Source organism: Tyto alba, unplaced genomic scaffold, assembly GCF_018691265.1.
Source record: "Tyto alba isolate M040663 unplaced genomic scaffold, T.alba_DEE_v4.0 Super-Scaffold_14, whole genome shotgun sequence".
NCBI lineage: Eukaryota > Metazoa > Chordata > Aves > Strigiformes > Tytonidae > Tyto > Tyto alba.
The window spans coordinates 2596283-2620793 of NW_024881276.1; the positions used below are offsets into that span (position 1 = coordinate 2596283).

General features: G+C 41.3%; 1 protein-coding gene across 4 annotated transcripts in view; it reads left to right on the plus strand.

Moving 5' to 3' along the window:
* The window catches only part of JADE3 (jade family PHD finger 3), a 66866-nt gene that overhangs the window by 16182 nt on the left and 26173 nt on the right, over positions 1-24511 (plus strand). For 3 of the 4 annotated variants that reach the window (XM_042788875.1, XM_032982483.2, XM_032982484.2), the window contains exons 2-4: positions 1596-1648; positions 17893-17952; positions 19084-19166. In XM_042788875.1, the coding sequence (XP_042644809.1) occupies positions 17904-17952; positions 19084-19166 (132 nt within the window). In that variant the 5' untranslated portion in view covers positions 1596-1648; positions 17893-17903. The remainder of the gene's footprint in view (positions 1-1595; positions 1649-17892; positions 17953-19083; positions 19167-24511) is intronic. The other variant, XM_032982485.2, reaches the window with a different exon arrangement.

Below are 24511 nucleotides of genomic sequence, written 5' to 3' on the forward strand. Positions count from 1 at the left end.
GCTTCTCTCAAGTTAAAAACCTGACCCACGTGGCGTGATTTCGTGTTTTCCACGACCTTGGCTCTGGTGCTGCTTTGATCTACAGATCTTCTCGTGTTGCTCAAAACTTAACTGCTCAGCGGTGGGGTGTAGTGAGAGACTGTCAAGGAGCTGGGAAGAGGAAACTGGGAGGATTAGAAAACAACCAAACAAAACAACCAAACAAAAGACCACCAAATGCACAAACACAAAAACCCCAAAGACAGAATCTTAAAGCAAACTAACATAGCCAAAACTTTAAAATTTTGTAAGGTCAACATATGGAAGCTACAGTATATTGTGGGTTCCCCAACTCTCCTGTGCCCCCTCCCCCCAGTTGTAAGGAAGTGTTTTCCTTTGATGCCACAGCCTAAGTTGAGCAACAATAGTTCTTAAGTAATAAGATCTGTGCCACTCCTCAGTGGATGGGTGGTGGTATCCTTTTCTTGTACTGCAGATGGGTGGGGAAGCAGAAATGTTACAGCATGGTGCTGACACTTTGGCCAGAAACTGCCTTATTTCAGTTGGAAAGATGTTGCCATCTCCCTCTCCTCCTTTTTATTCTTTTTTTTTTTTTTTTTTTTTTTTTTTTTTCTGGCAGAGTATGCCGTTATCGGTTCCTTGGTTTTTACTTGAATTCCTGCTCTCTAATACTTTGTTTCCCAGCTCGTAGTGGTCCTGTTTTTGTTAGCTTTTTACTCTAAGGCATGGGGTGGACTGCCTGCCAGGACAGACCCTGGTCGAACTGTTGACATCTCTGAGGAGTGCTGCAATTCATCCGTTGGGTGTAACAACTTTAATGCTTTTGCCATGTCCATTACAATAGGACACAAAACATACATGTGCAGGATCCTGCAGGAGGGGAATGTGGGCAGTTGGTGGGGGGAAAAATTCCTTCTGTTCCCATACTTAATATTGCTCAAGGCTCAGGACTAGATTAAAAAGGGCGAGTAAGCAGAATCCCTGCCAGGGAAGCTGAGCTATCCAGGATTGTCAAGGAGAAGGCTGAAGGAATGTCTTGAGGAATTAAGGCAGGAGCCACACGGAGCTTCCCCTCTACTTATTTTTTCTTTGCCCTTCTTTGAATTTATAAGCATGCTCAGTTCATGGAAGACCCTTTAGAAGGAAGAAAGAATCAGTGTTATTTGGAGAAATCAGCCCCTTAAGTCAGCTGAATAATCGTGCAGCATTTTGTTTTGTATCCTCAAACCAGGCTAGAGAATACACTAATTAAGTTTTGCTTTGTTGGTATCGGTAAAGTTGGTTCCCATTCATGTTAAGAGGATGATGAGGTCGACTTTGAAATTATTCGGATGAATTTACTTTTAACTGTAGTACTTTGTGTATTTGTATTGTAGTACGTGTAACATACAGCTGATGTGTTTAATTTTTCTATATATTAAATGAGAATTATGGAACTTAAGAGTTTATATTACGGAGGTATCATTTTTGTAGGAAAACTGCAATAAAAACATAACCTACCCTTCACTTACTTGCCAAAAATTAAACTGTAGCTCAACCATGAAATGCCTGATGCCACTCCGACTACCTAAATAGCACTCCTTTCATTTTTTTAGGAGCTTGTGATGTCATCAGCTGAAGCGAAAACATCTACCTCATGACCTGGCATGTAAGTGAAGGAGGAACTGATATTTAAAAGAAAATAAATGTGTGTGTTGGTGTTTACAATGTGTAAATTGAACCTATATACCTTCAACATTCAGGTATCACCTTTTAAATGAAAGCTTTGTGGATTTTAAAGGAGAGGAAGTCATAAAAGAAGCTGTTAACAATGAAGTTCCAGCCTGCAGAACTCCTTGTAATATTTTCAGTTAAAATGTGTCTTGGTGGACCCCGTAATGCTTGGAAGGCTGGTAGGCATAGATGGAATAATTTTATCTTACCACACTATTTACATGTGCTGCTTCTACCCCTTTTTATTCTCAGCTGCTTTTCTGGATATAAATTTTGATAGTTGTGATGAATACATACTGCACACAGTGATACCCTTCCTAAAATTAAAAACTCTGGTTGTGCACAAGGTTTAGATTCTTTTATGTACTCAGATACTTCACAGTAAACTTCCTGCAGTTTTGTGACACTTCTATTTTTTTCCCTTAAGTAAGCAAAAATATTTCAGTCCTCTGCAGAGGCGTTTTCAGATATTTTTTTTTTTCTTTCTTTTTTTTCTGGTCCGCCCGCTCTCTGCTTTTCTTTTATGTGGTTTAAAGGATTAAAGTGCAGTCATTGCTTTGAGGGGCTGATGTCAGCAGTGAGCTGGGTATTCCTAATTAGTGCCAACACCTGTACCTCATTATGAAGCCTCGTTGAAGCTGTCCAGTGAACCGAGGTAGCTGGTCTCTGTTGCATGTCTCTAATGTGATTATAAAGCCCTCTCCTGATGCAAGTTTTATTACTTATTCAACTTTTGGAGTGATGTGGAAAGTGAAGCTAAGCTGAGCCATTTGGCTGGCTACCAAAGATCATAAGGAGTGGCAAAGCGAAGAGATGCAGTCATCTCAATTCCAAGACTTCTGGTTCAAAGCTTGCTTCTACTTTGACTGTTTAAATAACATAAGGAGGGAAAAAAAAAAAAAAAAAAAAAAAAGAAGGGGGAAAAGAATTTTTTCTAGTTTTCAGTGTCAGATACTCTGAATTTAGAGACCAGATCTACAGACTCCAGCTGGGCTATGAACATCTGAGTGCAGTTGCTATTGTGTATAACCCATTGATTTTCTGCAAATAGAGCTTTGGCCTAGACTACTCTTGCACCATCCTTTTGTCTTCGAGGGGTCAGGGCTTAGCAATTCTTTTCTACACAAAACCAGCATTGGTCTCTCCTCCCACCTGATTCTGTACTGTTAGCAGGACTACAATGCAATGTGCTTTGCCATTGCGGTTGGAAAATATGACCTCAGATCGACTTGACTAATAAAATTAACAGCTCAGATGAGGAGGGTTGCTATAATGTTTGGTCTTAGCAGACAAAAGGTTAAGCATGGTTACTTTTTTCTAAGTAGTTTAAGTAAGTTTTTAAGAGTTTAGCTTACAAAATTCAAGCAAGCAGCAACACAATGCTGGCTGTGGGTTTTGGGTTATATCCCTGTGAGTGAGGAGAGAGAGAGAGAGAGAATAACTTCAGATGTGTATCTTGGAAAGGTTTGAGATAATAAACCTGTAAGAATTCACATGAGAACACTGTGCTAGTTATCCAGATTTGGAAAAATGGAAGGAAATGGAAGTGTACTGGATTCTTAAACATCAGATATGAAATTGAAAGTCTAATTTTAAAGGATTCAATCTCTGCAGACTAGAAGCCTCGGAGGAAAAAAAAAAAAAGAGGAATAACAAAATACAGATAAACTTCTGTGTGTTCTTCTGTATTAAGTATCTGTCAGTTGACTAACATGTCACTTACAAGAATGACTTACTGGTCAGCTTCAGGAAAGCTATAATTCAAGTTATTCCTGTTAAGTAAAAGTGCTAACCATCAAGCTATTATATATTCTGATTTTGGGTGCTTTAAAAGGTTTTGGGTCTCGAGAAATCCTCACAGCCTATTTGGTTTTGTGGTGTGGTTTTGGTTTTTCTGTTTTGTTTTTTAATTTCCTTAGCTTGAAGTCGATGTAGCCATTTTTAAGTCCTTGCAGCACATTCTCTTTAGCGTCCTTTTAGCTTTGTGCAAGCTTGACTGATACCTAGAAATGGAATAAAGCATTTGTTTGCAGCTATGTATGTTGGTAGATATTCATATTAGATTTAGACATGACGTACAGGAATTGGGAATAGATGTAAATAGGTGTGTCTCTGCTACTTCGTGGCAGATATTAAAAATGACAAGAAAAGAGAGAGTAACAGATTTCAAAGCAGTTGTTTTTGTAGAACAGTTCCTTAATTCTAGATGAAATTCAAGGACGTTTCACCAGTGAATTTAACAATGCTTAATGGTGATTTTAAGACTGAAGTGTTTAATGTATAGAAGGCATACCTGTACCTCCAGAGGCAGTAAGGTAGGGCAGAGACTGGTCTTTCCTTTGCACGATTTGTGAGGTGCAGGAGTGGTTTGTGTGTGTGTATGCACACAGGTATGCATACATTTCAGCTTGTTCCAGGATGCTTTTTGTTTCTCCTTCCGTTCTTTTGGGTTCTCCAAAAGAAGATTCTGGATGAATAGTGCCCTAAGGTGCACGTAGGTTATATTTGCACATCACGTTTATTAAATTTGTTTGGGTTTTTCTTTTTTTTTTAATAAAAAGCAACAACTCTAACACATTGGGAATGATCTAATCTTCTACTTAATAATTTTGACCAAAATAGTTCTCTACAGTGAAACAGCATTTAACAAACTCTGCAGGACAACAGTATGTCAACTGTCAGAATCTCTGGTGGTTGTGCTCATCATAATCTTAATCTTCTCTCATGAGCATAGTAATTTCAATATTTACCGTGGCCCTATCTATAGACCACCTATCTTATCTCTAGTCCACAGAGGTCAGGTTGGGAATGATGTATTAAAAAAATAAAAAGAAATCCATCGGAGACAGGTGAATTGTTATGACTAAATCTGGTTTTAGATGAGTTCCTTTTCTCAGTTATGCCAATTACTGTCGCAGAATGGTCAACAGAGGACACGTAGGGCAAGAGAGCATTTATAAAGATTGCACAGACTCAGTTTCTTGTAAAATTTTGACTTTCGGATTTTCGGCAGATCAACACGACATATACTGTGTTAAATAACCTTTGTCCTCCATTTGCCTAATTCTCTTCAATCTGTTTACTTTTCAACCTCTGCAACATCCTGTAGCATTGTGTTTCTCCAAGTAATTTTGTACAAAGTTATCTTTTTTTTTTTTTTTTTTTTTCCTAATGACTTTCCTTTGAAGTTTGTTTCGTAACTTTATATGTGTCCCTTATCTTCTGGGCCGTGAGAGGCAGTGAGTAGTCTTTTCACCCTGTTCACTTCTACTTACCGCTTGTGGCAGATCTCTCCTCTTCTGCATCCTCCTTTCTCAGCTGGGGAGTGTCAGTCTGTTTAATCTCTTACCTTAAACCTATGGCAGGTTTCCCTTACAGCTGTAGTTGGAGGTTCACATTCTGCAAATATTTTTTTTTCTCCAGTGGTGCTGGAAGGAGGGAGAAGATACTCCCTTGCTCTTAGCCCAGATGAGTGATCCACTAGTGTTGCACGTCAAAAGCTTTTTCCGTGTGACTCAGCGGGTGTAGCAAATGAAACCAGGCAGGCTTGTCTCGGCGCTTGTTGCTGCTGCTCTTGGGCCTTGCCAGAAGGATGCCTCCTAGTACCAACGCGCAGCGCTCAGTGCTGTTCTCCTCCTACAGCAGTTCCTGCTACAGCCGATTTGGGAATGCCCAGGGACCCCATTTTTTTTAAAGGCGTTCAATTAACGCGTGCGTTTGCATCATCTTAAGACCTTCCAGAAGTGTCCCGCAGGTGCTGTGCTAACAGCGAGCCGTAGCTGGTGTTGGGCCAGGCAGCAGCACTCAGCCTCCCTGGCAGGAGCGTCCCAGGGAGCGGAGGGACTGTGCACCCGGGTCACAGCTTCGGTGTGAACAACCCGTCACCTCTGCAGCTGGGGAGGTGGGTGGTGGAAGAGGAGTCTCGGGTGGCTTTACTCTGCCACGCAGGCTGGGTTGGGCCCTCTCGAAATTGCGGAGCCCCTGGTGACCGATACGGCTGCAGCCTGCCCTGTGCCCTCCAGCTGCGCAGGGTAAGAGCCTGCAGAGAAGGAGACTTCTTTACAGGTTTATAAAAACCTCGCCGACCGACTGGAGTTGCATGTACAAAATGTACTGACTGTCCGGGTTTTGCACTGCCTCACCGAGTCTGAAGGATCACACTGCTATAAAGGAGGTTTTGTTTGTTCAATTTTATACTTGCATTTTTAGTTGTTATCTCTCCTTTTCTCTCCCTGTTTCTCAGCAGATACTTTATTAGTGCTCCTGACAGCATGGGAATTCAGGTGCAGCAGCTGCAGTGTGTTGTGGGCTCTTACCTGTGAAAAAAAGGTGTGGTGAAACACCTCCCTACTTCCATGGCTTGTAGGCAATTCCATTCTTCCCAGTACAGGAGTGGAGAGTGGATGAAGGGACCAACTTTGGAGTCAGATTCATTATCTCACATGCCTGCAGCTTTGGAAGGTCAGCTGTGATAGTTCTCATCCTCCCAGGGTGGGAAGGATAGTATTTTCTGGTACTTTTCTGACTGTGCCTATTCAAGTACCAGTGCTGTTTGTGATCCATCCTGTGGGTTGACACCTTTTTTACTGTGCCAAAAAAAGCCACCTCCATCCACTTACTCAGCTTTAGCACAGGTCAAATAGGACATGCTTTCTGCTAGGAACAGTAGAGGAGTGGTGGTCTAGTCTTACTCATTTTAATCTTGTTTATTTAGTGAGTGGGGAGGAACAGGCAGGAGGAATTCAGAGGAGTGTTAATGGTCAGTCCTGATCAGTGTGTCCCCTCATTCAAAAAATATGAAAGTGCTTCGGCTTCAACTTGGCTGTTTGAGAAATTTAACCTTGTGTGGTCTTTAGGATGCATCTCAACTGCATTCTCAAACAAGATGTGGCATTTTTGAAACCTTGGGCAAGTGCGATCATCCTTTGGTTCCTTTTTCCAGTGCAGCGTCAGCCTGAGTGGGCAAGTTTGCTACTTATTTTGTCATTGAGGCACCTTGTGTTGTGACGGAAAAAAAACAGTAATTTTTCCTTTTGCCTCTGCTCTGTACAAAAAAATGGACAAACATCAGTGGGTCACAGTATGTCTTCCATGGTATCTTTTCCCACCTCAATTCGGTGATTGAGAGAAACCTGGAATGGTGTTTATGATTTTATAAATCTATTCTAAAACTGTCTGACTAACAGACCCCTCAATATCTTCGGTGTGTTGTATATTACCGATTGTAGCACATAACGTTAAATTAATTGGCTGGCAATTAAAAGTAATTTAAATTAATTAGTTATTAAGAAAATTTTGTTGTCTTTTTAAAAAGTTTTTTAAACTAAAATGAAGTGCTTTAACAACTCTTCAGGTAAATTTTTGCTCACGTTTTGATGTTTTGACATGGAGAACTAAAATAATAGGGCAGCCATATATAAATGTGTCGTGTGAAATTCTAGAAAATATAGTAGGATATCACTATTCAGCCAATGATTTTGAGTGTTCCAAATATTATGTTGAGTTCTGGCTGTGACAGGACATTCCCTTTAATTGTTCTTATCCGATGATCCCCTCAGTCCCCTTTTTTTACTCGAGGAGAACTTTAGCATGTTTACTTTCAACTTGTAAATGAAAACCATTTCTTGTTTCATGAGGAAAGAAATTATCAACTTAATGTTTCCTGTAGGAAAACATTTGTGTTATTGCTTTCTCTTACCCATTGAGTAGAATGTAAAGATGCAACTTGGTGTTTTCTGCCTTTTGCAATCCTTCAGGTTTTGTTAGCGATGCAAAACTTTGCAGCAAAGTGGTTAGTCTCTTCAAAGCATTATAAGCAAGAAATAAACGAGCCAAAACGGATAAAATATTTAATGCAGTTCGCTGTTGTTGATTTTTTTATTATTTGAAATTTAGGAAAAACAAGAATGGTGAAAACTCCTTTTAATTTATTTATTAGCAAGTACCAAAAAATGGATTATTTTATGCAACTGTCTTACGGGATATGGGAACTTATGCTATTAATATAAAAGTTGTTTTTCTTGAACTCAAATAGTGCATACGTTTCTAGATCCTTCCTTTGTTGATAATATTTCCTGCCTGTGTTCCTAGCTGTGATACTAGTTCCTTACCTGTGTTTTGTCATGAAAGCATACATTAGTACAGCTGGAGAGCAGAGAAACAGATAGAAGTGGACAACTGCTGGCAGCAGCAGGCACGTAGGGCACAATGGCAGCTTCACTTGAACTAGCGTAATACTGGTTATTGCCAAATTTTCAATTAAGCAGTGATGCTTCTGTGTTTGGTTTGGTGGTTTTTGTATTTTTATTTTTTTTTTTTGGTCCCCGCCCCCCTTGCTGTGGTGCAATTTCATCATTGTACAACATCAGGACGATACTTAGTGACTTACGGCATTGCAGGGATTCTTCTGTTCGGCTCCGTGTGTGGATTGGCAGGAAGGGCAGCAAGCGAAGGGGTCATGAGATACACGCTGGGGAGACCTGGATGCAGCTGCCTGCTTTGCCGGAGGCTCTCTGCGTGATGTATGGCTGCTCTGCGCCGCAGCTCTGAAATGTCAGGGCTTTTCGGTGCTTGCTTAACATGAGCTTATCGGGAGGGTAGATACAGTAAAGACTGCAAAACACTGAGAGCCGAGGTAACGTGAATCATACCAGTTCTTAAAATAGAAAGCCCAGCTAAACGCTCTCTGAGGTTTTTCTGCTCAGTCATATTGGTGAAGCGTGTGCGTGCTGCTCCTGTTTCTCGCTGGCGCTTGGCGCGCCTGTGACTGCAGTCTCCTTGCAGATACAGTGCATGTGGCTGTCTTTGGGTGTCAGACCCCCTGGGGAGCTCCTGGGCCACCAGCTCCTTGTTTATGTGGCTTGGTTGGGTGCGATGACCTGATACAGGTCCGTTTTTAGTAGCAGTACGTCCACACCAGTCTTTCATCAAAGCGGATGTTGTCCTTAGCTTCGTCTTTGTTGAGTAAGTACGTGTGGGCTTGTGGGGTTTTCATTTTTCTTTTGCCCCTTGGTTATTAGATGCCTCGGTGTCAATGTCAGCTCTGAGCTTTCTTCTGAGGGAGCCCTGTAAAACAGACAGCACACGATCAGTAACTGCATCTCCCCTGCTGAGGTGAGAGCTCCTCGGAGCGGACGAACTCCCTGAGCTGGGTAGGCTCTTTCCCGCGTCGCTTGGTGCACGTGCGGGGGCGTAGCGAGAGGGCTGTATGCAAGCTAGCCCCTGCCTCGTGGGGTTTTTTCCTTCAGGGATCAGTTAGCTGCCACGGAGTTTCCCCGCAGCCCGACGAGAGGCGGTGGGTTTGTGAGACGCTGGCCCGAGGAAGGGAGCGCTCCCGTGATGGCTTCCCTCCGCGTCACGGCGCTCCTCCCTGCCCGGCGGGCCTGCCTGCCCTGCCAGCACCCCCCCCCGTGCCCTCCGGCACTGACCTGCTGCACCGCAGCTGAGATGGCGGCACTCCCGCGCCCTTAACGCCGACGTGGCTTTCCCGCCGGGAGCTTGTTCCTCGTTCCATTGCGCTGGGGGCTGTGTGGCTGCCCGCAAGCCGTGAGGTGGGCCCAGCCGGGGCGGGCAGGAGGGGAGCGCCGCCGGGGCATCGCACCCCCTCGGCCGTGCCCGGGCAGCGATACCACGCGCGGTTCCCTGCTGTGGGCAGCGGTGCCCTTCTCCTGAGGGCCGTGCCTTCGTTTTAGCATTTCCCCCGAGTGGGAGGTGGGTGAGGAGTGTTCACTGGGCAGACGCACCTTCAGGTGTGCGAGCACGGCGGCGCCAGGCAGTGCTGGGCTGGTTGTGGTGTCAGGGGAGGAAGTGCTTTTCTCCTTTTTAAATTTCATTTCAAAAGCAGCCTTTCGCTCAAACTCAATATGGTATTTTGAAGGAAATAAATTTTTTTGGTGTCCAAGTCTCTGCTGCTGTTTTCCTAAAACATTGGTTCTGTTAATAAACGGCTGGTGTAAAAACAGTGTTGTGTTCAGGAGCAGAAAGTAATTATGAGGCCTGAAATAGAGAGGAGCAGAGCCACGTACGCGCTGGTGTATTTGCTTGAATTAATGACAGTCTGATGTTTATTTTTTAAAATTGATTCTGCCCAGATCAGTATCGTCTTCGGATTGCTAATCTAAAGCTGCAGTGTTCAGTGGGCAGAAATATTTCCATGTCAGCCTGGCCCACCTGGCTGCTTCTGTGTACAGGCCAACACGGGCAGCTTGCTTCAAAGGCAAAAACAAGGCTGCTCGGTCCCTGCCGGGTGTCGAGGAAGCACAGAGAAGAGAGTGCAATTTACTTTCTTTCTAGACTCTTGGATAGTTTCTGTTGAGGTAATGGTGGTGCTGCATGTGTTGCTGGTAACTTGCTCTTCTGAGAAGGATTACTGATTTCTAACTAGCTGCTGGGCATGAGGCGTTTTAGCTGAAGGCCTCTGGTGGAAACCCGTCCCCCCTGCCCTCACGGTGGGTCGATGCACGGACACGGCACTAGAAATTAAAAGCTGCATTTCTGTTTTCAGGGTAGGAAAGGCAGTTGTACTTGGGGTGTGCTGTATTTTATTGTATCATCAAAGAATGTTATAAATGTGAAGTAGCATCACTTACCCTCTTTTTATACTCACAAAGCAAAATGATGGGCATTAAGTGCTTTGCACTAGACTGAGTGATGAATCATCATCATAGAAGGGCACATGAAATGATGTCAGGGTTCCCTTTTGGCCCATAATCCACAAATGAATGCAGGGGGGGATTTTATTTGGGGTTTCTTCATCCTAGTTTTATGATCTATTAGCTGACTTCAGTCCAGAATTTAACTACTTCAGGCGATAAGTCATGCTGGAAGATGAACTTTTGGGCTTATTTTTCTTTCTTCCCTCATTTTTAAACCCATGGTATCATTGTGACAACTGCCAAATTGCCTTATGTAAAAAAAAAGGTAGCATACAAGGAAAACAGAGCTTGAGACTATGTCTAGTTGCTACTGTACTTCTTATAGACCCATGTTGTTAGCTGCATTTCTGTAATGTACAGTTTGTTGCCTACTAAACTTATTATTTACCTTATGACAAAGGAATTGGCTGTCGCTGGTAGTGCTGCTTCTAAAATCTGGTGCATTCCTCCTTTGTTGAATTATAAAGTATAGTGTTAACCAGGAGAAGCTTTATTTTGTGGTAGGCCCAGTAGAGTCTTCAGAGAATAATTCAAGATTCTGTTTTGGGGGTGAGAGAAGGATAGGATAACTTTGGTCACTCTTTTATGGGGCTCTTAAGTAGAGTAAGGGTATATTACTAAATTTTAAAAATTTTCTGGTTAGAGTGAAATAAAGTGTTACTTTTTTTTGCTGAACATCCTTTTCTGTGAATTGTTTAACATTTCACACCTTTTCAGTGTAGCAAATATTGCTAACCCGAGTTCTGAGTGGGTGTTTTTTCCAGTTTATATAGCCTTTTTGTGAGATGGATAGGATATTAAAAAATAATAATAAAAAACCCAAACACGAGTGATCTCTCTTCCTCTAGTTATTTGAAAGGTTGTATTAACTCTACTCATATTTCGTAATTTCCCTGGCAGTTGACTATGAAATTTGACCTATTTAAATGGTTTTACTGTACTACATTTCCTGGAGACCTTTCAAGATAATTTGCTTCCTAATCTAAATTTAACAGTTACATAAACCACATTTTGGAGACTTGGAAATTTCTACCTACTGCCTCTGCCTCTTTTTTTTTTTTTTTTTTTTTTTTTTTTTTCTTGTAGACAAGCCATATTGTAAAAATGTAAGTACAGAATTTTAATCTGAGAGCTGCATGTAGTTTGTCATTTGGTTTTCATACATAGATGCTGTTTTTCTTTTTAATAAGATCTAGAAAGTAGGTTATTTTTTGTCCCACTTGAAAGTTTCCTTAGTGCTGTGGCCAATTCCATTTTTGTCGATCTATTTTAAAATGTGAAGAAATAAAATCTCACAGGTCTAGGATATATTTGTGTTACAGTTCTTTGAATTTCTTGGTTGCCTTTTCCTTCTGTATAGGTCTTAACAGGTAGTGAGTAGCGTACGGATTTAACCTTCTCTGCAGCAAACTGAAGCCGGGAAGGAAGGACTGCTGCTCCTTGGAGATACTGTTTTGGTGCGAAATCTTGGCTGGATTTAAGGATTCATTTTGTACGCTTGTCATTGATGTCTTGCCTAATACACTGTGCGAATTCAGACTCTGAGATACCTCATCCTTCTTTCTGCTAACTCTGTTACTGATGAAATATGCTGAGGAATGTGTCAGGACAAGAGGATAAACTTAATAGTTCATTTGGTAAATTTAGTTGTTTACTCTGATGCAAACTGAAAAGGGAACAGTGCTTGTGGCTGTTGTTTCTGCAGGTATTTGAAATGGATTTTTGCTTTGAATAAGGCTGTGAAATTTTGTTAATTGTCTGCTGTTTACATATGCTACTTGACTGATTATTTTTTTTTTTTTTGAGTAATGCATGGTAACTAGCTTTTCAGAAATGGGTAGTTGCTGTAAGTCAGTGCAACATTGATTTTCCTTGGGGAGAGGAGAGAATAGTAGTAGAGGCAAGTGGCTGTTTCTTGTTCACTTCAGCAGTGTGGATATCTGTGAATAAGCAAAGAGGAGCAAACATAATTTAGAAATCATGAATTTCAAAATATCTCCCCTAGATTTTTTGAAATATCAGTGTAAGCCTTTTAGTTAGATTCTTGCACATGTTGGCCGGTATGTTGATTACTCTTTGCTTGGGATCCATGTTTTATTTCAGCCAGGTGAGCACATGGTGGCTTTTTCCTGACTTCCCATGAAAGTGCAGCGATGTGCTGGATCCAGCATCGGTTTTGGCTCCAGGGCAAAATTCCCAAATATGGGCAGCAGCATTTGGGAAGCTGGGGAAATGCTGGCAGCACAATGTTGCTGCCTGTGGCTGAGGAGAGTGCGTTTCCTGGGGTTATTTTTAGTTGAATACTGGAAGGGTTCAGAGCATCTTGACCTGTGTTTGGGTGGTTAGGTGACGGTGGGGAATGAGGCTGATTTCTCTTTTTTAAGTTGCAGTTGTTGTCTTAGCTGTCTTGAACAGATCAGGGATATGCATGCAGCCATGGCTTGTCAAGTCATAAATGCAACAGGTATGAAATATGGTTCAAGTTTAGGAACTGCTCTGGTAACTGATACTAAAAACGATGCCGGAAAATATTCCATTGCAATAATTGCCTGGAGAGTTGAGTATCTTTTGCTTTCAACATGGTGTTTTCTTAATGTCACTTCTGTATTTTAATTTTCATTTAAAAGATCCCTGAAGGTGAGCATCTTTGGAATTTGTATATCTTGTCATACAAGTGATTGATCAGCTGCGAGTCCTTCTGTGGATTAAAAAAAAGCTTTAGATCAAGACATGTTATGTTCTAATTTTTAAGATAATCTGTTCTTGACCGTAAGGCTTGAGCACTTTTTGAATCCACACTCAAAGCACCCCTACCTACCTCTTAAGATAGTAAGAGTCATTACTCAGTGATTGGGAAATAAGGATTTTCTTGGGGCTTTTGGGGCAGGTGGAGCCATGTACCTCTTTCACTCTACAACATTTCCCTGTTGAGTTGCTTTACACTCCTTGTTTTTCTTAGCTTGTACATTGGAACTGCTAGAAGGGTTAAATCTTAAAACTAAGTTCTCAAAATTCAGACCAAGTTCAACACGCACATTTGCAAAATGCCTGGATGAAGATAATGGAAGTGGAAGGAAGCTGATGGTTATACCTGCTTGCTAGCTGGTGTTTCCGTCATGCTTCTAATGATGGCTTGTCTTTTCTTGTTTCTTTTTTTCTTTTGTAAGTAGCATCTCTTTGAGGCTATTTTCTAAATTTCTTTTGAACTATTCTGTGGAAAAAAGTATTACCTGTTGTAAAAATTTACTATATTTTTCATTTTGTGTGTAAAAATAATACTACTTACTTGATTAGCTTTTGGTGTTGCCACATGCCATTCACTATAACTGATACTCTGTGGTTGGAAAAGGACACTGGCAATCTCATTAATTTATTTCTCACCTTTTCATGAAGTCTTGATGCACATGTTGAAAAAGATGAATTGTGCTCCTTTATTCTAGGCTTTCTTGTCACCATAGTTTTCAGGGGTGAAGTTAGAAAAGGGGCAAAGCTAAGGATATATGAGAGATTGTACCCATTTCTATGGGATTTTTGGTTCTACTTGTTTGGTTCGGATTTTTGATACATGTGGATTGCCTTCCTTTCTACATTTAGCCCTTTTAGGGGGGGGTGTGTGTGTGTGTGTGTGTGCATATATATATATATATATTTTTTTTTTTTTTTTTAGCTTCACAGTGCTTTGTAAGTGATAAAACATAAATGTGATGGAAGGAGCGGGAGTTGTGAGGCACAGGGTTGCTTGCAACCTTGCTCTGAACTGCATCACTGGGTGTCGTAGTTTGAACCCGATCGGCAGCCAAACACTCCGCAGCCGCTCGCCCACCCTCCCCTGCCTGGGAATGGGGGCAAGAATTGGAGGGGTAAAGGGAGACTCATAAATTGAGATAAAAGCAATTTAATATTGGTAATAAAATAAAACAATAACAATAATAGAAAGTACAAACGGGCGATGCACAATGCGATTGCTCACCAACTGCTAACTGATACCCAGCCCGCGCCCAGCTAGTGATCCCAGAATACCAGGATCCTGCAGTCGTAATCCCAGAAGTGAGAGAGAGCCTCCTCCTTCCCGGCCTCCCCTTCTCTCTATGCTGAGCGTGATGTTACATGATACGGAATATTTCATTGACCAGTTTGGGTCTGGTGCTCTGGCCGTGCTCCCTCCCTGCTTCTTGCACACCTGCACCCGGGCAGGACGTGGGGAGTTGGAGAGTCCTTGAAATCTCAGCAACAACCAAACACATCAGTGTGTTATCACCGTTTTTCTCATACCAAATCCCATACTGAATCCAAAACATAGCACTGTTCTAGCTACTAACAACATTAACTTTATTCCAGCCCAAACCATGACACCAGGCTTGTGGTATCGTAGTCTGAAGCTGAGGGATAAACTGGGGTGTGCCGGACTGCTTTGAGAGGATTTGGGCTGAAGTTGGGAAAGGTTGACATCTCTTTGACATTGTGGGGTCTGGCTTTGCACCTCCAGTCTTTCTGAACTGAGTGACTGCTGATTCTTCTGCATTCTGCAGAGGCAGATGAAGGAGGGAGACGGGAGCTTTAACACAAAACGAGTGTTACTTAGGGATCCCTCTCTAATAGCTAGGGAGCGGAAACATCATTAGTGAGCCTTTCGGGTGGAAGTGAGCTGGAAACTGTGGCGTTCGCCGTGTCCTCAAGGGTAGAGCAAAGGAGTCTCCTACTAAAAACAAAAGTGAAGCCCCTGCAGAGGTAGGTCCTGTTGAATTATGCTGAGGCTGTTAACTCCTGCATGGTGTGGGGGCATAGAGCAATCTTGTGGCACGTTGGTCACTTTAATGACTGGTCTTACTGAACGCAGCACACCTGGGATTTCTTGTTGCTCTGTGGGCTCTTATTCACTATTGTTGTGGCCAATATTGCTGCAAAAAATGAGGCAGGGATCCTAGTGTTGCTGCTATTCAGGGCATTTACCCTGACTGACTGCTTTTTCTGTTTCTGTCTGCGATGACGGAGGTGTAAATCTCTTGCTTGCCTGAGTTGCTACAAATCCACTTTCCAACTACAACTTCTTAATATTTTGGTTTGGTTGTGTGTGGTTGTTTTTTGTTGTTTGTTTTTTTTGTTTTTTTTTTCTCTCCTATGGATTTGTTGGCAGAGGTGTGCTTTCTGTTCTTCAGTTTTTGTTACACTTCCCATTTCTGTGTAAGATGACTTTGAAGTAGCCATCTCCTGTCAGCTCTCCCCCTTGCTCAGGCAGAAGTCCAGGCTTCCTGGGTGTTCCTGCCTATAGTTGTGCCTCTCGACCTCATGTTTGACCCTACTTTAATTGAATGTTCATGTTGTGCTCTGCGGATAGCCATCTTTAGTACGGAGTGAAAAGGTTTTATTGCTGCTTGTTTATATAGACTGTAAGAGATGAGAATCGCCTGCTGTAAGCTTTCAGCACCTTTTAACAACTGCTCAAAAATTCATCTGCACATAAAACCAAAGCGAGCAGCAGGCACTTGCATTTCTTAGCAAGAAATGTAAGTGAGGAGTACCTCTCGGCACACCTAAATCCATCTTTTCATCATCTCTCAGGGTCTTGTGACATGCCCAATGGTCTGTGAGCCAGGGCTGTTTGAAACTGAAGACTGCCAGCAGAGAAGGTGTTGCCAGGGGCAGAACCTGCTTGTTTTTAAGGAGGGTGGTATGCTCCGGGGAGCTGGGTTTGGCTGCTGGAGTACAGGCTTTCGAATAGGCAATACCATTTTATTTGCTCTTGATTAAAGTCCATGCCTTTAAACTAGATGGGTTGGCAAGATGAAAGTAGTCTTCTAGTCCTCCCCTCGCTACCCAGCAAACTTCAAGTCTAGTGCCCCCAAAACATACACAAAGACAAGCTCTTCTGGCCCAAGTGCCTTCTACCTGTCAAACAGCTTTTGCCTAAGTGATTCATGGAAGTTTCTTCATCTGACTGGTGCCTGCCCAAGCCACCTTACATTGCTGGCTGGAAGTGAAGTCTTGTGGTGTTTGGGGTATTTTGGTTTTGATTTAGTTCTTCTGGTGGTTACTGGTCTTTGTATGCAGCACGGCTGCCGTGCCTTCCCCAAGTTAACAGATAGGTCAAAAGGATTGTTTTAAACTTTGAGTGCTCACTGCATTTAGGTTCAGTAAACTCACCCTCTTCAGTAAAAAGGCTGCTGAAAATTTCCACTAAATTAAACAATTGTGCTGCAAACACAATTAAATTGCGATCTCTTCAAAGCATTTGGACAGGCTTCTGTTAACTGGAAATCTAGTTTATCCCACGGTCTTTGGATAATCTCAAGACCCATTGTACAGTAACTAATACGGAGGGTTTATCAAATGGGTTATTTAGCTGTGGCTTTTTGTTTTGTTTTTTTTTTTTTTTTTAATAGCATGTGATTTTGTTTTGTTTAAGAAATGAAGATGTTTAAGTTTCAGGTGGAGCGAGGCTGGCACTTCTAATACTGCAGGTATTTCAGGTTCATCTGTCTAGGATAGGATACTTGTAACCTACTTGTGCCTATCTTCTGCTTGAAAAAAAAAATTGTCTATTCTTGCAGAATCACTTTTTACGCTTTTTCTAATGATTTGCTTATTCAATTAATTAAAAAGAGATCGGTATTATTTTCATTTGCTGTTATTAATTGTAAACTGTTACTGGTTCTTATTTAACAAATGTAACGTTGAGTATTATAGAATGGCAGGAATAAGAATGGCATATAATAAGAATGAATGTCTGTGGATTTCTGTTGGCACTTGTTTAGAGTATATAGCTCATCACTATTTTGATCTTTCTTTTATTAAGTAGCAGTGCAGAACTTGCTGCTTCGCTGTTTTCTGTATGCGTTACATGTTCAGAAATCAATTTCAAAAAGCTCAATACCTTTTTTAATGGAACTGACGCAGCGCCGAGGAAATGATACCAGCACCCCTGATCACTTCTCAAACTTCTGAAAACCACATTTCTTGTGAACTAAGCGTTGATGAGATGATTTAAATTAAATGGCATCAGTCACCATTTTCTGTGATTGTCACTATTTAAAATCTGCCTTTTGCTTTCTATGGATGCCTTTGGGTTTCTTTTTCTTTTCTAAGGTGAGCTATATTCCTAAATCCTTGCCTTGCTGTGCATCCACCTTATTTCCTGGCCTCCACCCGTGTCTCAGCTAGCAACTGCCACCATGGCAACTCTTCCTCTGGCTGAACAGATGGGACTTTGAGTCTCCTCCGAGAGCAGAGCAGAGCACTGCTCGTGCCCTGCCGGGAATCAGCTGGCGGGTTGCACTCCTTTCTGCAAAATTTAAAGCAAGCTCTGCCCAGCAGAGGCATTCTGGTTTTGAGGGTGCTCAGTTTCACAAATAATACCGTGGTCTAATAGTTGCTTGCAGAAGTAAAACGTAGTGGCTGGACTGGGATTATTTACGTGCCTGAAAGCTCTTCAGAGGAGCTTTACCTTTAGTGTGAAGAGCTTGGCGTCAGCCAGCAGCCGGTGATTTTCTGGTAGAATGGTTGCCATCAACTTTTTTTTTCTCTTTAGGATGCGTCAGGATGAAACGCCACAGGCATCTAAGCACCAGTGACAGTTCAGACAATGAGAGTAAGTAATACCTACCAGTTTTTCTTTGGTCTGTCACCCCCTTGTGGTTTCCTTCTGTGGTTTGAGGTCAAACAGTTTCACCTCTTATAATTAAAAATAAAATTATTTCTTGCTTGATTTTTTTTTTTTGCGTTCTGAATCCTGTTACAGGAGGAAAATGAAGCAAAGGATCCTGTAAACCCAGCGGGAGTTTTGAGTCTACTTAGAATTTGGAGAGAAACTTGCATGTCTTTCCCTTTCAGAGTTGGGAAAAAGAAGTCTGTAATTCAGGAGAAATTTTACTCTCCAGGGCCCGATTTTGTAATTATTTTTTTTAAAGGAGTCCTGTTATCTCTTCTCGTGCAGAGCCTCAACTTCAAAATTACTGGGGGTGGCAAGCTATTTGAGCGTTGCTGTGTTAGAGTTATATATAAGATAGAGTTATAACCAGTATATTGCTTGTTATCCTCTCTTATACTGGTTCTTGATATATTCCACTTTGGTCTGTTGTACAGTTTAGTAAAGTTGTATTTTAATTTTCCTTGGCACACATCTGCCTGAGGTTGCATCTTCCCATTTTATCCACAACCTCCCCGTACCACCTTGACCTGTATGGCAGGGTCTTGCTTGTTTTTTATAAACCTGTGCCTATCTAATAACTCTATACATAATGATGATTCGTTGTAAGTCATCAGTGTATCCCGTACAGAAATAACATTTTGCTCAGAAATGCCTAAACATCACACTATGATTTTTTTTGCATGTCTCATCAGCATGTTTTAGTATCATTGCTTTTTGTTTGTTTTTTTTTAGCACTTACATACTCTGTCCTTGGTTTTGCTTCTCCTTCCGCTTTGTTAGAAAGGAAATGAAGGAAAGTGGTCTGCCTGCTTGTTTTGTGTTTACTCATGCTTGTATTGGGTAGAGCAGAATGTACCCATAAACTCAACATGCTGTGGTTTTACAAAGAACAAGTGGAACAGGAGGAGCAGTAATCAAGCCTACAGACTGCCTAAGAGTTTTTTTGCCCACGTCTTGTCAAAAAATTATGATAATTCGAGAGATTGGAGTGCCTTGTGTTTTACTGAAAAATTAAATGAATTGAAATGAGCTATAATGGTCCTTTTTTCTTTCTTTCTTTTTTTTTAACAGGTCCTTCCACTTCCTTTTCTTCTTGTTCTAAATACAGGAGCAAGTCAAAAACACCAGCAAATGAACAAAAGAAACCTGCTGAGGTAAGAACCGGGGTTAAAGATTGATTGCTGGTAGTTTTTTGTCATGTAGTTTTCACGTTTCTAAGCCTTGAAATATTGAGCTTTGAACTAGTGCCAGTGGGTCCTTTTGTCACCTGTCAAATCCTCTGTGAAACTGTGCTTTCCCTACTGCACGAGTATTATAGGAACTCTGGTGTTTGATCTCCCAAACTGACTTATGGCATTTGCAAACAGTAATATGTAGGTTTTTTTTCTTCCCCTGAAATTTAGTCTCATTTTGAAATTGAAAAAGCTGGGATGTTCTTATGATTTGAGAGCATGCCACAGAAAGAAGTGGTTTGTGTGTATGTGAAGGATACTTTCTGCTTCAGGATAAAACAGTGGGACACTTAAGTGGGCAGGGGATGTATGAACAGTGCTTACTCATCTTCTGCCACTTTCTCACTCTTGGCTTTTTACCTTCAATAAAGCTTTTTTACTCTGCCGTCACCACCTGTTAGGACCTCTACACCTATCACCACTGTCACTGGGTCTGTATTCCCCAACTGAATAAATTGGCATTTATACACACTTCAGTGCTCAAATCCATCCTATCAGCCATTCCACCAGTAGCCCTTCTTGGAGAGGATTTGTTGTCTGCCTTCTCCAGTTTTGATGCTTGCTTTCTTAAGGGCTGAAGTCACATAAGTGCAAATGGGAGAAAGGTTTCTTGTAGCTAATTCCCTTTACTTGCTAACACATTCCCTCTGAATGAGTCCTTCAGTATGGTAGTATGACTGTTGATGCCTGAGGTTACTGAAAAAAAGACTGACAAAACCCACTTTGCTTCTCTAGAATTTAAAGCTGAGTGTTATGTCCCAGAATTAATTTTGTGTACTATACCAGCAGCTTTTTACCTGCTTAGATACTGTCGTGAGAGGTTGCGTAACAGGAAAAGCTATTCAGCAAACATGCTTCATGCTTCTTTTCTAAATGCTGCTAACTAGATGAGTGTGGTTTGGTAAGAACAAGGTAAATGTTACAGAACGTGTCCTTCCTTTTGGAAGCTTAATTTTTATCTCATAAGTTAATTGAAGAAAACTCACCAATTCTTTTCTAAAAAAGCATCTTGCCTGACTGTTTCAATAAAAGCAAAAAAACGGCCAGAACTACCTACACAGTGTTTTATTTACAACACCAAAAAGGTTAAGAAAAGCCTACTACACTTTTTTCTTTAAAATGTTGGTGTGAGGATTATGGTTCTGTAAGAATTTTAATCTTAAACCAGCTTGTGGCTACTGAGGTCTTGCAATTGTTGCTCATGTGTGCCTAGGCAGTAGCCTTGTTGCTAGCCAAGCTGGGCAAGTGGGAACTGAAACACGTACACTGCCAGACTTGTTGCTGTTTCAGATACACCTCAGTGCCAGCCCCTTACCAATCCCTTCTTCCTGTCCAGCCATCCAGCTTTCTTCTTGTATCGCTTCCTCTTAGGGATTGCCTTATTACTGTTTTCTTTGCCTTTGCTCCATGCTGTCTTCGTGTGTGTATATACATTATAAACAGTCATTATGAAGATGTGGTCCATGTATTAGCATACAGGTGCTCTGTTTACGTAACTTCTAGGAATTAAAATGAGCAGTGTTTTCAGTTCCTCCTCTTGAGATCTTCTTTGCTGCTGTCTACCTGTTCCAAGACAAAATCTTGATCCCTTTAATGCTTGGAAATATGAAACTTTGAAGAACAAAATCTGGAATATACACTTGCAATTAAAAAAGTGTATCTCATAACATCATCCTTCCAGTAATACTGGCATCTTTTTGTCATCTTTGATTTGCAATCTCCCTCCTGGGAAAAAAAAAAAAAAAAAAAAGGAGAAAAAACAAAACAAAGAAGTCCCAAACCTGAGAATATGTTCTTTTCTGGAGGAGTGTCCCAAGTACAGTATTTAAAAGAACGCTGAAACAAACAAACAAAAAAAAAAAAATCGAAGTCCTCGGGGAAAGGGAATGGAAAGGACGATGACAGTAACAATCTCTACCTCTTGTACATAAGACTGTTGACTATCCTTCCAGTTTTTCCTTTCCTTCTGCTAGAAGCAAAGCAACTGCTTCTTCCAACCTCTTGAAGAGCATATGCTGGAGAGTGAATTACATGAAGTGCTGTTGTCAGCAGAGCATTGAAATTGATTATTTATGCACCAAGTGGTGACAAGGGTGTAAAGCAAAGACTGAAAAGAGACCCCACCACACACCCTTCCAAAAATCATGTTGTAATTCCACAAGTTTTTTGTAGTAATAGTCGTCTAATATCTATTAGATAGAAATTTAAAATTGCAGGCTGACAGCATCCCTTTAACAAGGGCTCTCTTTAACAAGTTGGCATTGCTCTCCTTTCATTCACCTCTGCTTGCCAGGCAGCAGGCTGTTTCTTGAGTTAGTGATGTAGAAAATCTAAAAGGTCAAAGCTATAAATAGCTGTTTGGGAATATTTTTGCTTGTGGTCTTCATGGATTAATTTTTCTTTCATGCCAGTAAGCCCAGCTTTCTCAATTAAATTGCATGTGAATACATAGGCTTTTTTCCACTTCCTCAACCATCTCCAGCCCAACCCAAGTACCTAGGTTCTCTCTCCAAAGAGAAGCTCTGTTTCACTACTGTAGCCAACAAGCAAGTTAGTGTATCTGTCAGTCGCTTCACAGGGCCTGTCTGTATGTGCCATGGTCCTCTGTGGTCACCTATAAAAAACGATGAGTGGCTGCATTTGAGGATTGCTCTGCCTTGAATTGCCTCCCAGGTGCTCGGGAATTGAGGGCGGGTGTGGGGATGGGCTCAGGGAAGCGAGACAGTCTGGTGTTACTGCCAAAGGGCTGCGGTGTTGGAGTGCAAATGTCAAAGCCCATTCCCAGAGCCTGATTTATCCCAGGAGTTCAAATCAATGCAGAAGGGATGTTACTGGGTCAGACCTGGGGTCTTCTAACCTCGTTCTCCTCCTTGGAGGAGGTGAAAACAAGACGAGCCTGTAACAATGTTTGTTCAGACCATGGTGTTTCCTTACATCATTGCAAAAGCAGGACTGGCTCTTGGCGCTCCCCTTCTGGATTACAATCTAGCACAAACTACTGAAATGGTGACTAAAAAATTCTGCTGTCTGATTAGCTTTAGTGTTTACTTTAAATAAATAAATTGTCTTAAGGTTACAGACACAGCAGCAATAGAAGTCATAACAGTTTTTCAGACCTTTATGATGATGTTGGCCTCATGCCATTCGTGGTGTTGCCCCTCATGGATTTAAACATGGACAGGAGGGGCTCGCAGGCCTAAGCAATAGGCCGGGTGGGAGTAGCAGGGTAGGGAGGCATTTGAATGTCTGGCTCAGCACGAGGCCTGTACTTTGCAGTTTCCTGTCTCTGTGGAAGCTGCAGCAGAAAATTATAGTAGTAGGAACCATTTTTGCTGGGAAAACCTGTTAGCTGGATTGTCTAGAACAACTGACCGTTTCTTTCCCCTTAAGCTAGTGGGGTCACAAAAGAGCCTAAGAGATTGTTATGACACTCAAGCTTATATATATATATTTAATTTTTTTCAGCCCTCTCCCTCTTGAAACTGTAAAGGAGTTAAGTTAGCGTTGTGCTTTTTTTAACCCTTCCTATATAAGATGGCAGTATTTTACCTCGCTTTGCAAATAGGGTTTTGAATCGCACAGAAATAGTAGTTTTTATCCCCTCTTGCTCATAGCAACAGCTGCGTTATCATGTGAAATGTAGCTTGTCTTCTACAAGTAAATGGTCTGCTTTCATTACTTAGTATGTGAAACTTTTTTTAGTGGCATTTAACTGTCACATAAATCATAGGTCTTGATCCTGAGGAGCACTCTGTAATACTAGACTCTTGGCAGAAAATGGGTTCTTTTTGCAGTTTGAAAGTGGTTGGTTTTGTTCTGTGAATGAATGGGTAATGTGGTGAAATCAAATTGGTTTGCATGTACCATGCATAATAGAATAGGAAACTATTACCTTTATGCACATGCTTATCTTGGAAAATTCTGAATTAACTTGGACATCTGTACAGGCTTCTCAAGACCTCTGGCAAATGTGCCTTATACATTTAATTGATCTGCTTTTTAGCCTGCTTGGGCTAGTTGATACATAAAAGCATTGTAATTATTTCTTTTTTTTTTAAGTTAGAGGTGAAACCTCATTGGTTTTGGGCTTTTTTTATTGTTTTTAATTTTTTTTTGCTGTGAGATACTGTCTCAGGCTATTTGAACTCTCTAGCAAGAGGTGACCTGAATGCATAAGGGCGTGGAAAAGCTTGCTTGTGTACCAGCTGAGCTATTTTACCTTTGGAAGTGAATGAGCGGGCATAACAGTGAAGTATGAATGGTCTGGAAACAGCAGATACAGAGCTTCAGTCCTGCCCATCCTATGGTGAGGAAAGGTGGGGTGGGAGGGGAATGAATAAGGCCAAAAGTTAGGAAATCTGTAGCAATTAAAAGGAGATCCTTTCCATGCATCATGTAATTAGACTGTGAGGCTCATCTGCTACAGGAAGTTGTTGAGACTGAGAATTAAACAAGATTAAAAAAGGAATTGGACAGATGATAATGAGTACAAATTTTTCTAAATATCTGTATAAATTAGTACCATTTTAAAAATTGATTGTTAGGATTAATCCCAAAATCCAAAGCTTATGTCTGATTAGCAACCAGAAGGAAACTTGGCGTGTTCTTGCACATTCTTCTGGCTCATGAGATACTGTCAGAGACATGATGTTAGGTAGGGTTGATTTAGTATCTGATTTCCTGGCTCTTCCTATACGTTCTTGTAAAGGAGGCTGGGAAGATTCATGGCTGCTTTAAAAATATAATATTTCATTTGCTTGAGTCCTGGATAATCCATAAAAATAGTTTTAGGGGGTAGGGGTTTGAACATTAGGATTTACTTTAGTGCACGTTCAAACTGTGTGGATGTTTGAGAACTACAAATTTAGTGCTGCACTTATTCCTATCTGTCTCAACTTTTTTAACATTTTAAGTTTTTCAGTCCAGTCAGTACACATACCTGAAACTGTAGCTTCATTTCCACTTTAGAATTATGTTGCCTTTTATTTACTTTACTACCAAAAAATCCCACAACCAAACAAAAACTACCCTGTCTCGAGTCTCCAGACTGCTGTATAGTTAGGTGCCTTCATTCGGAAACTTCATGCCCAGATTGCGACATATTAATGAGAAAAATTCTACCTCTTCAGGATGAGCCCACCACATTTTGTCCTTAGAGCTTCATTCTCAGTAAATGTGCAGTCTTTTGCACATACTTTGAACCATCTATACAAAGATTAAACTTTGTTCAGATACTGTGTGGCTGTATTACACTTGTAATAGGTCAT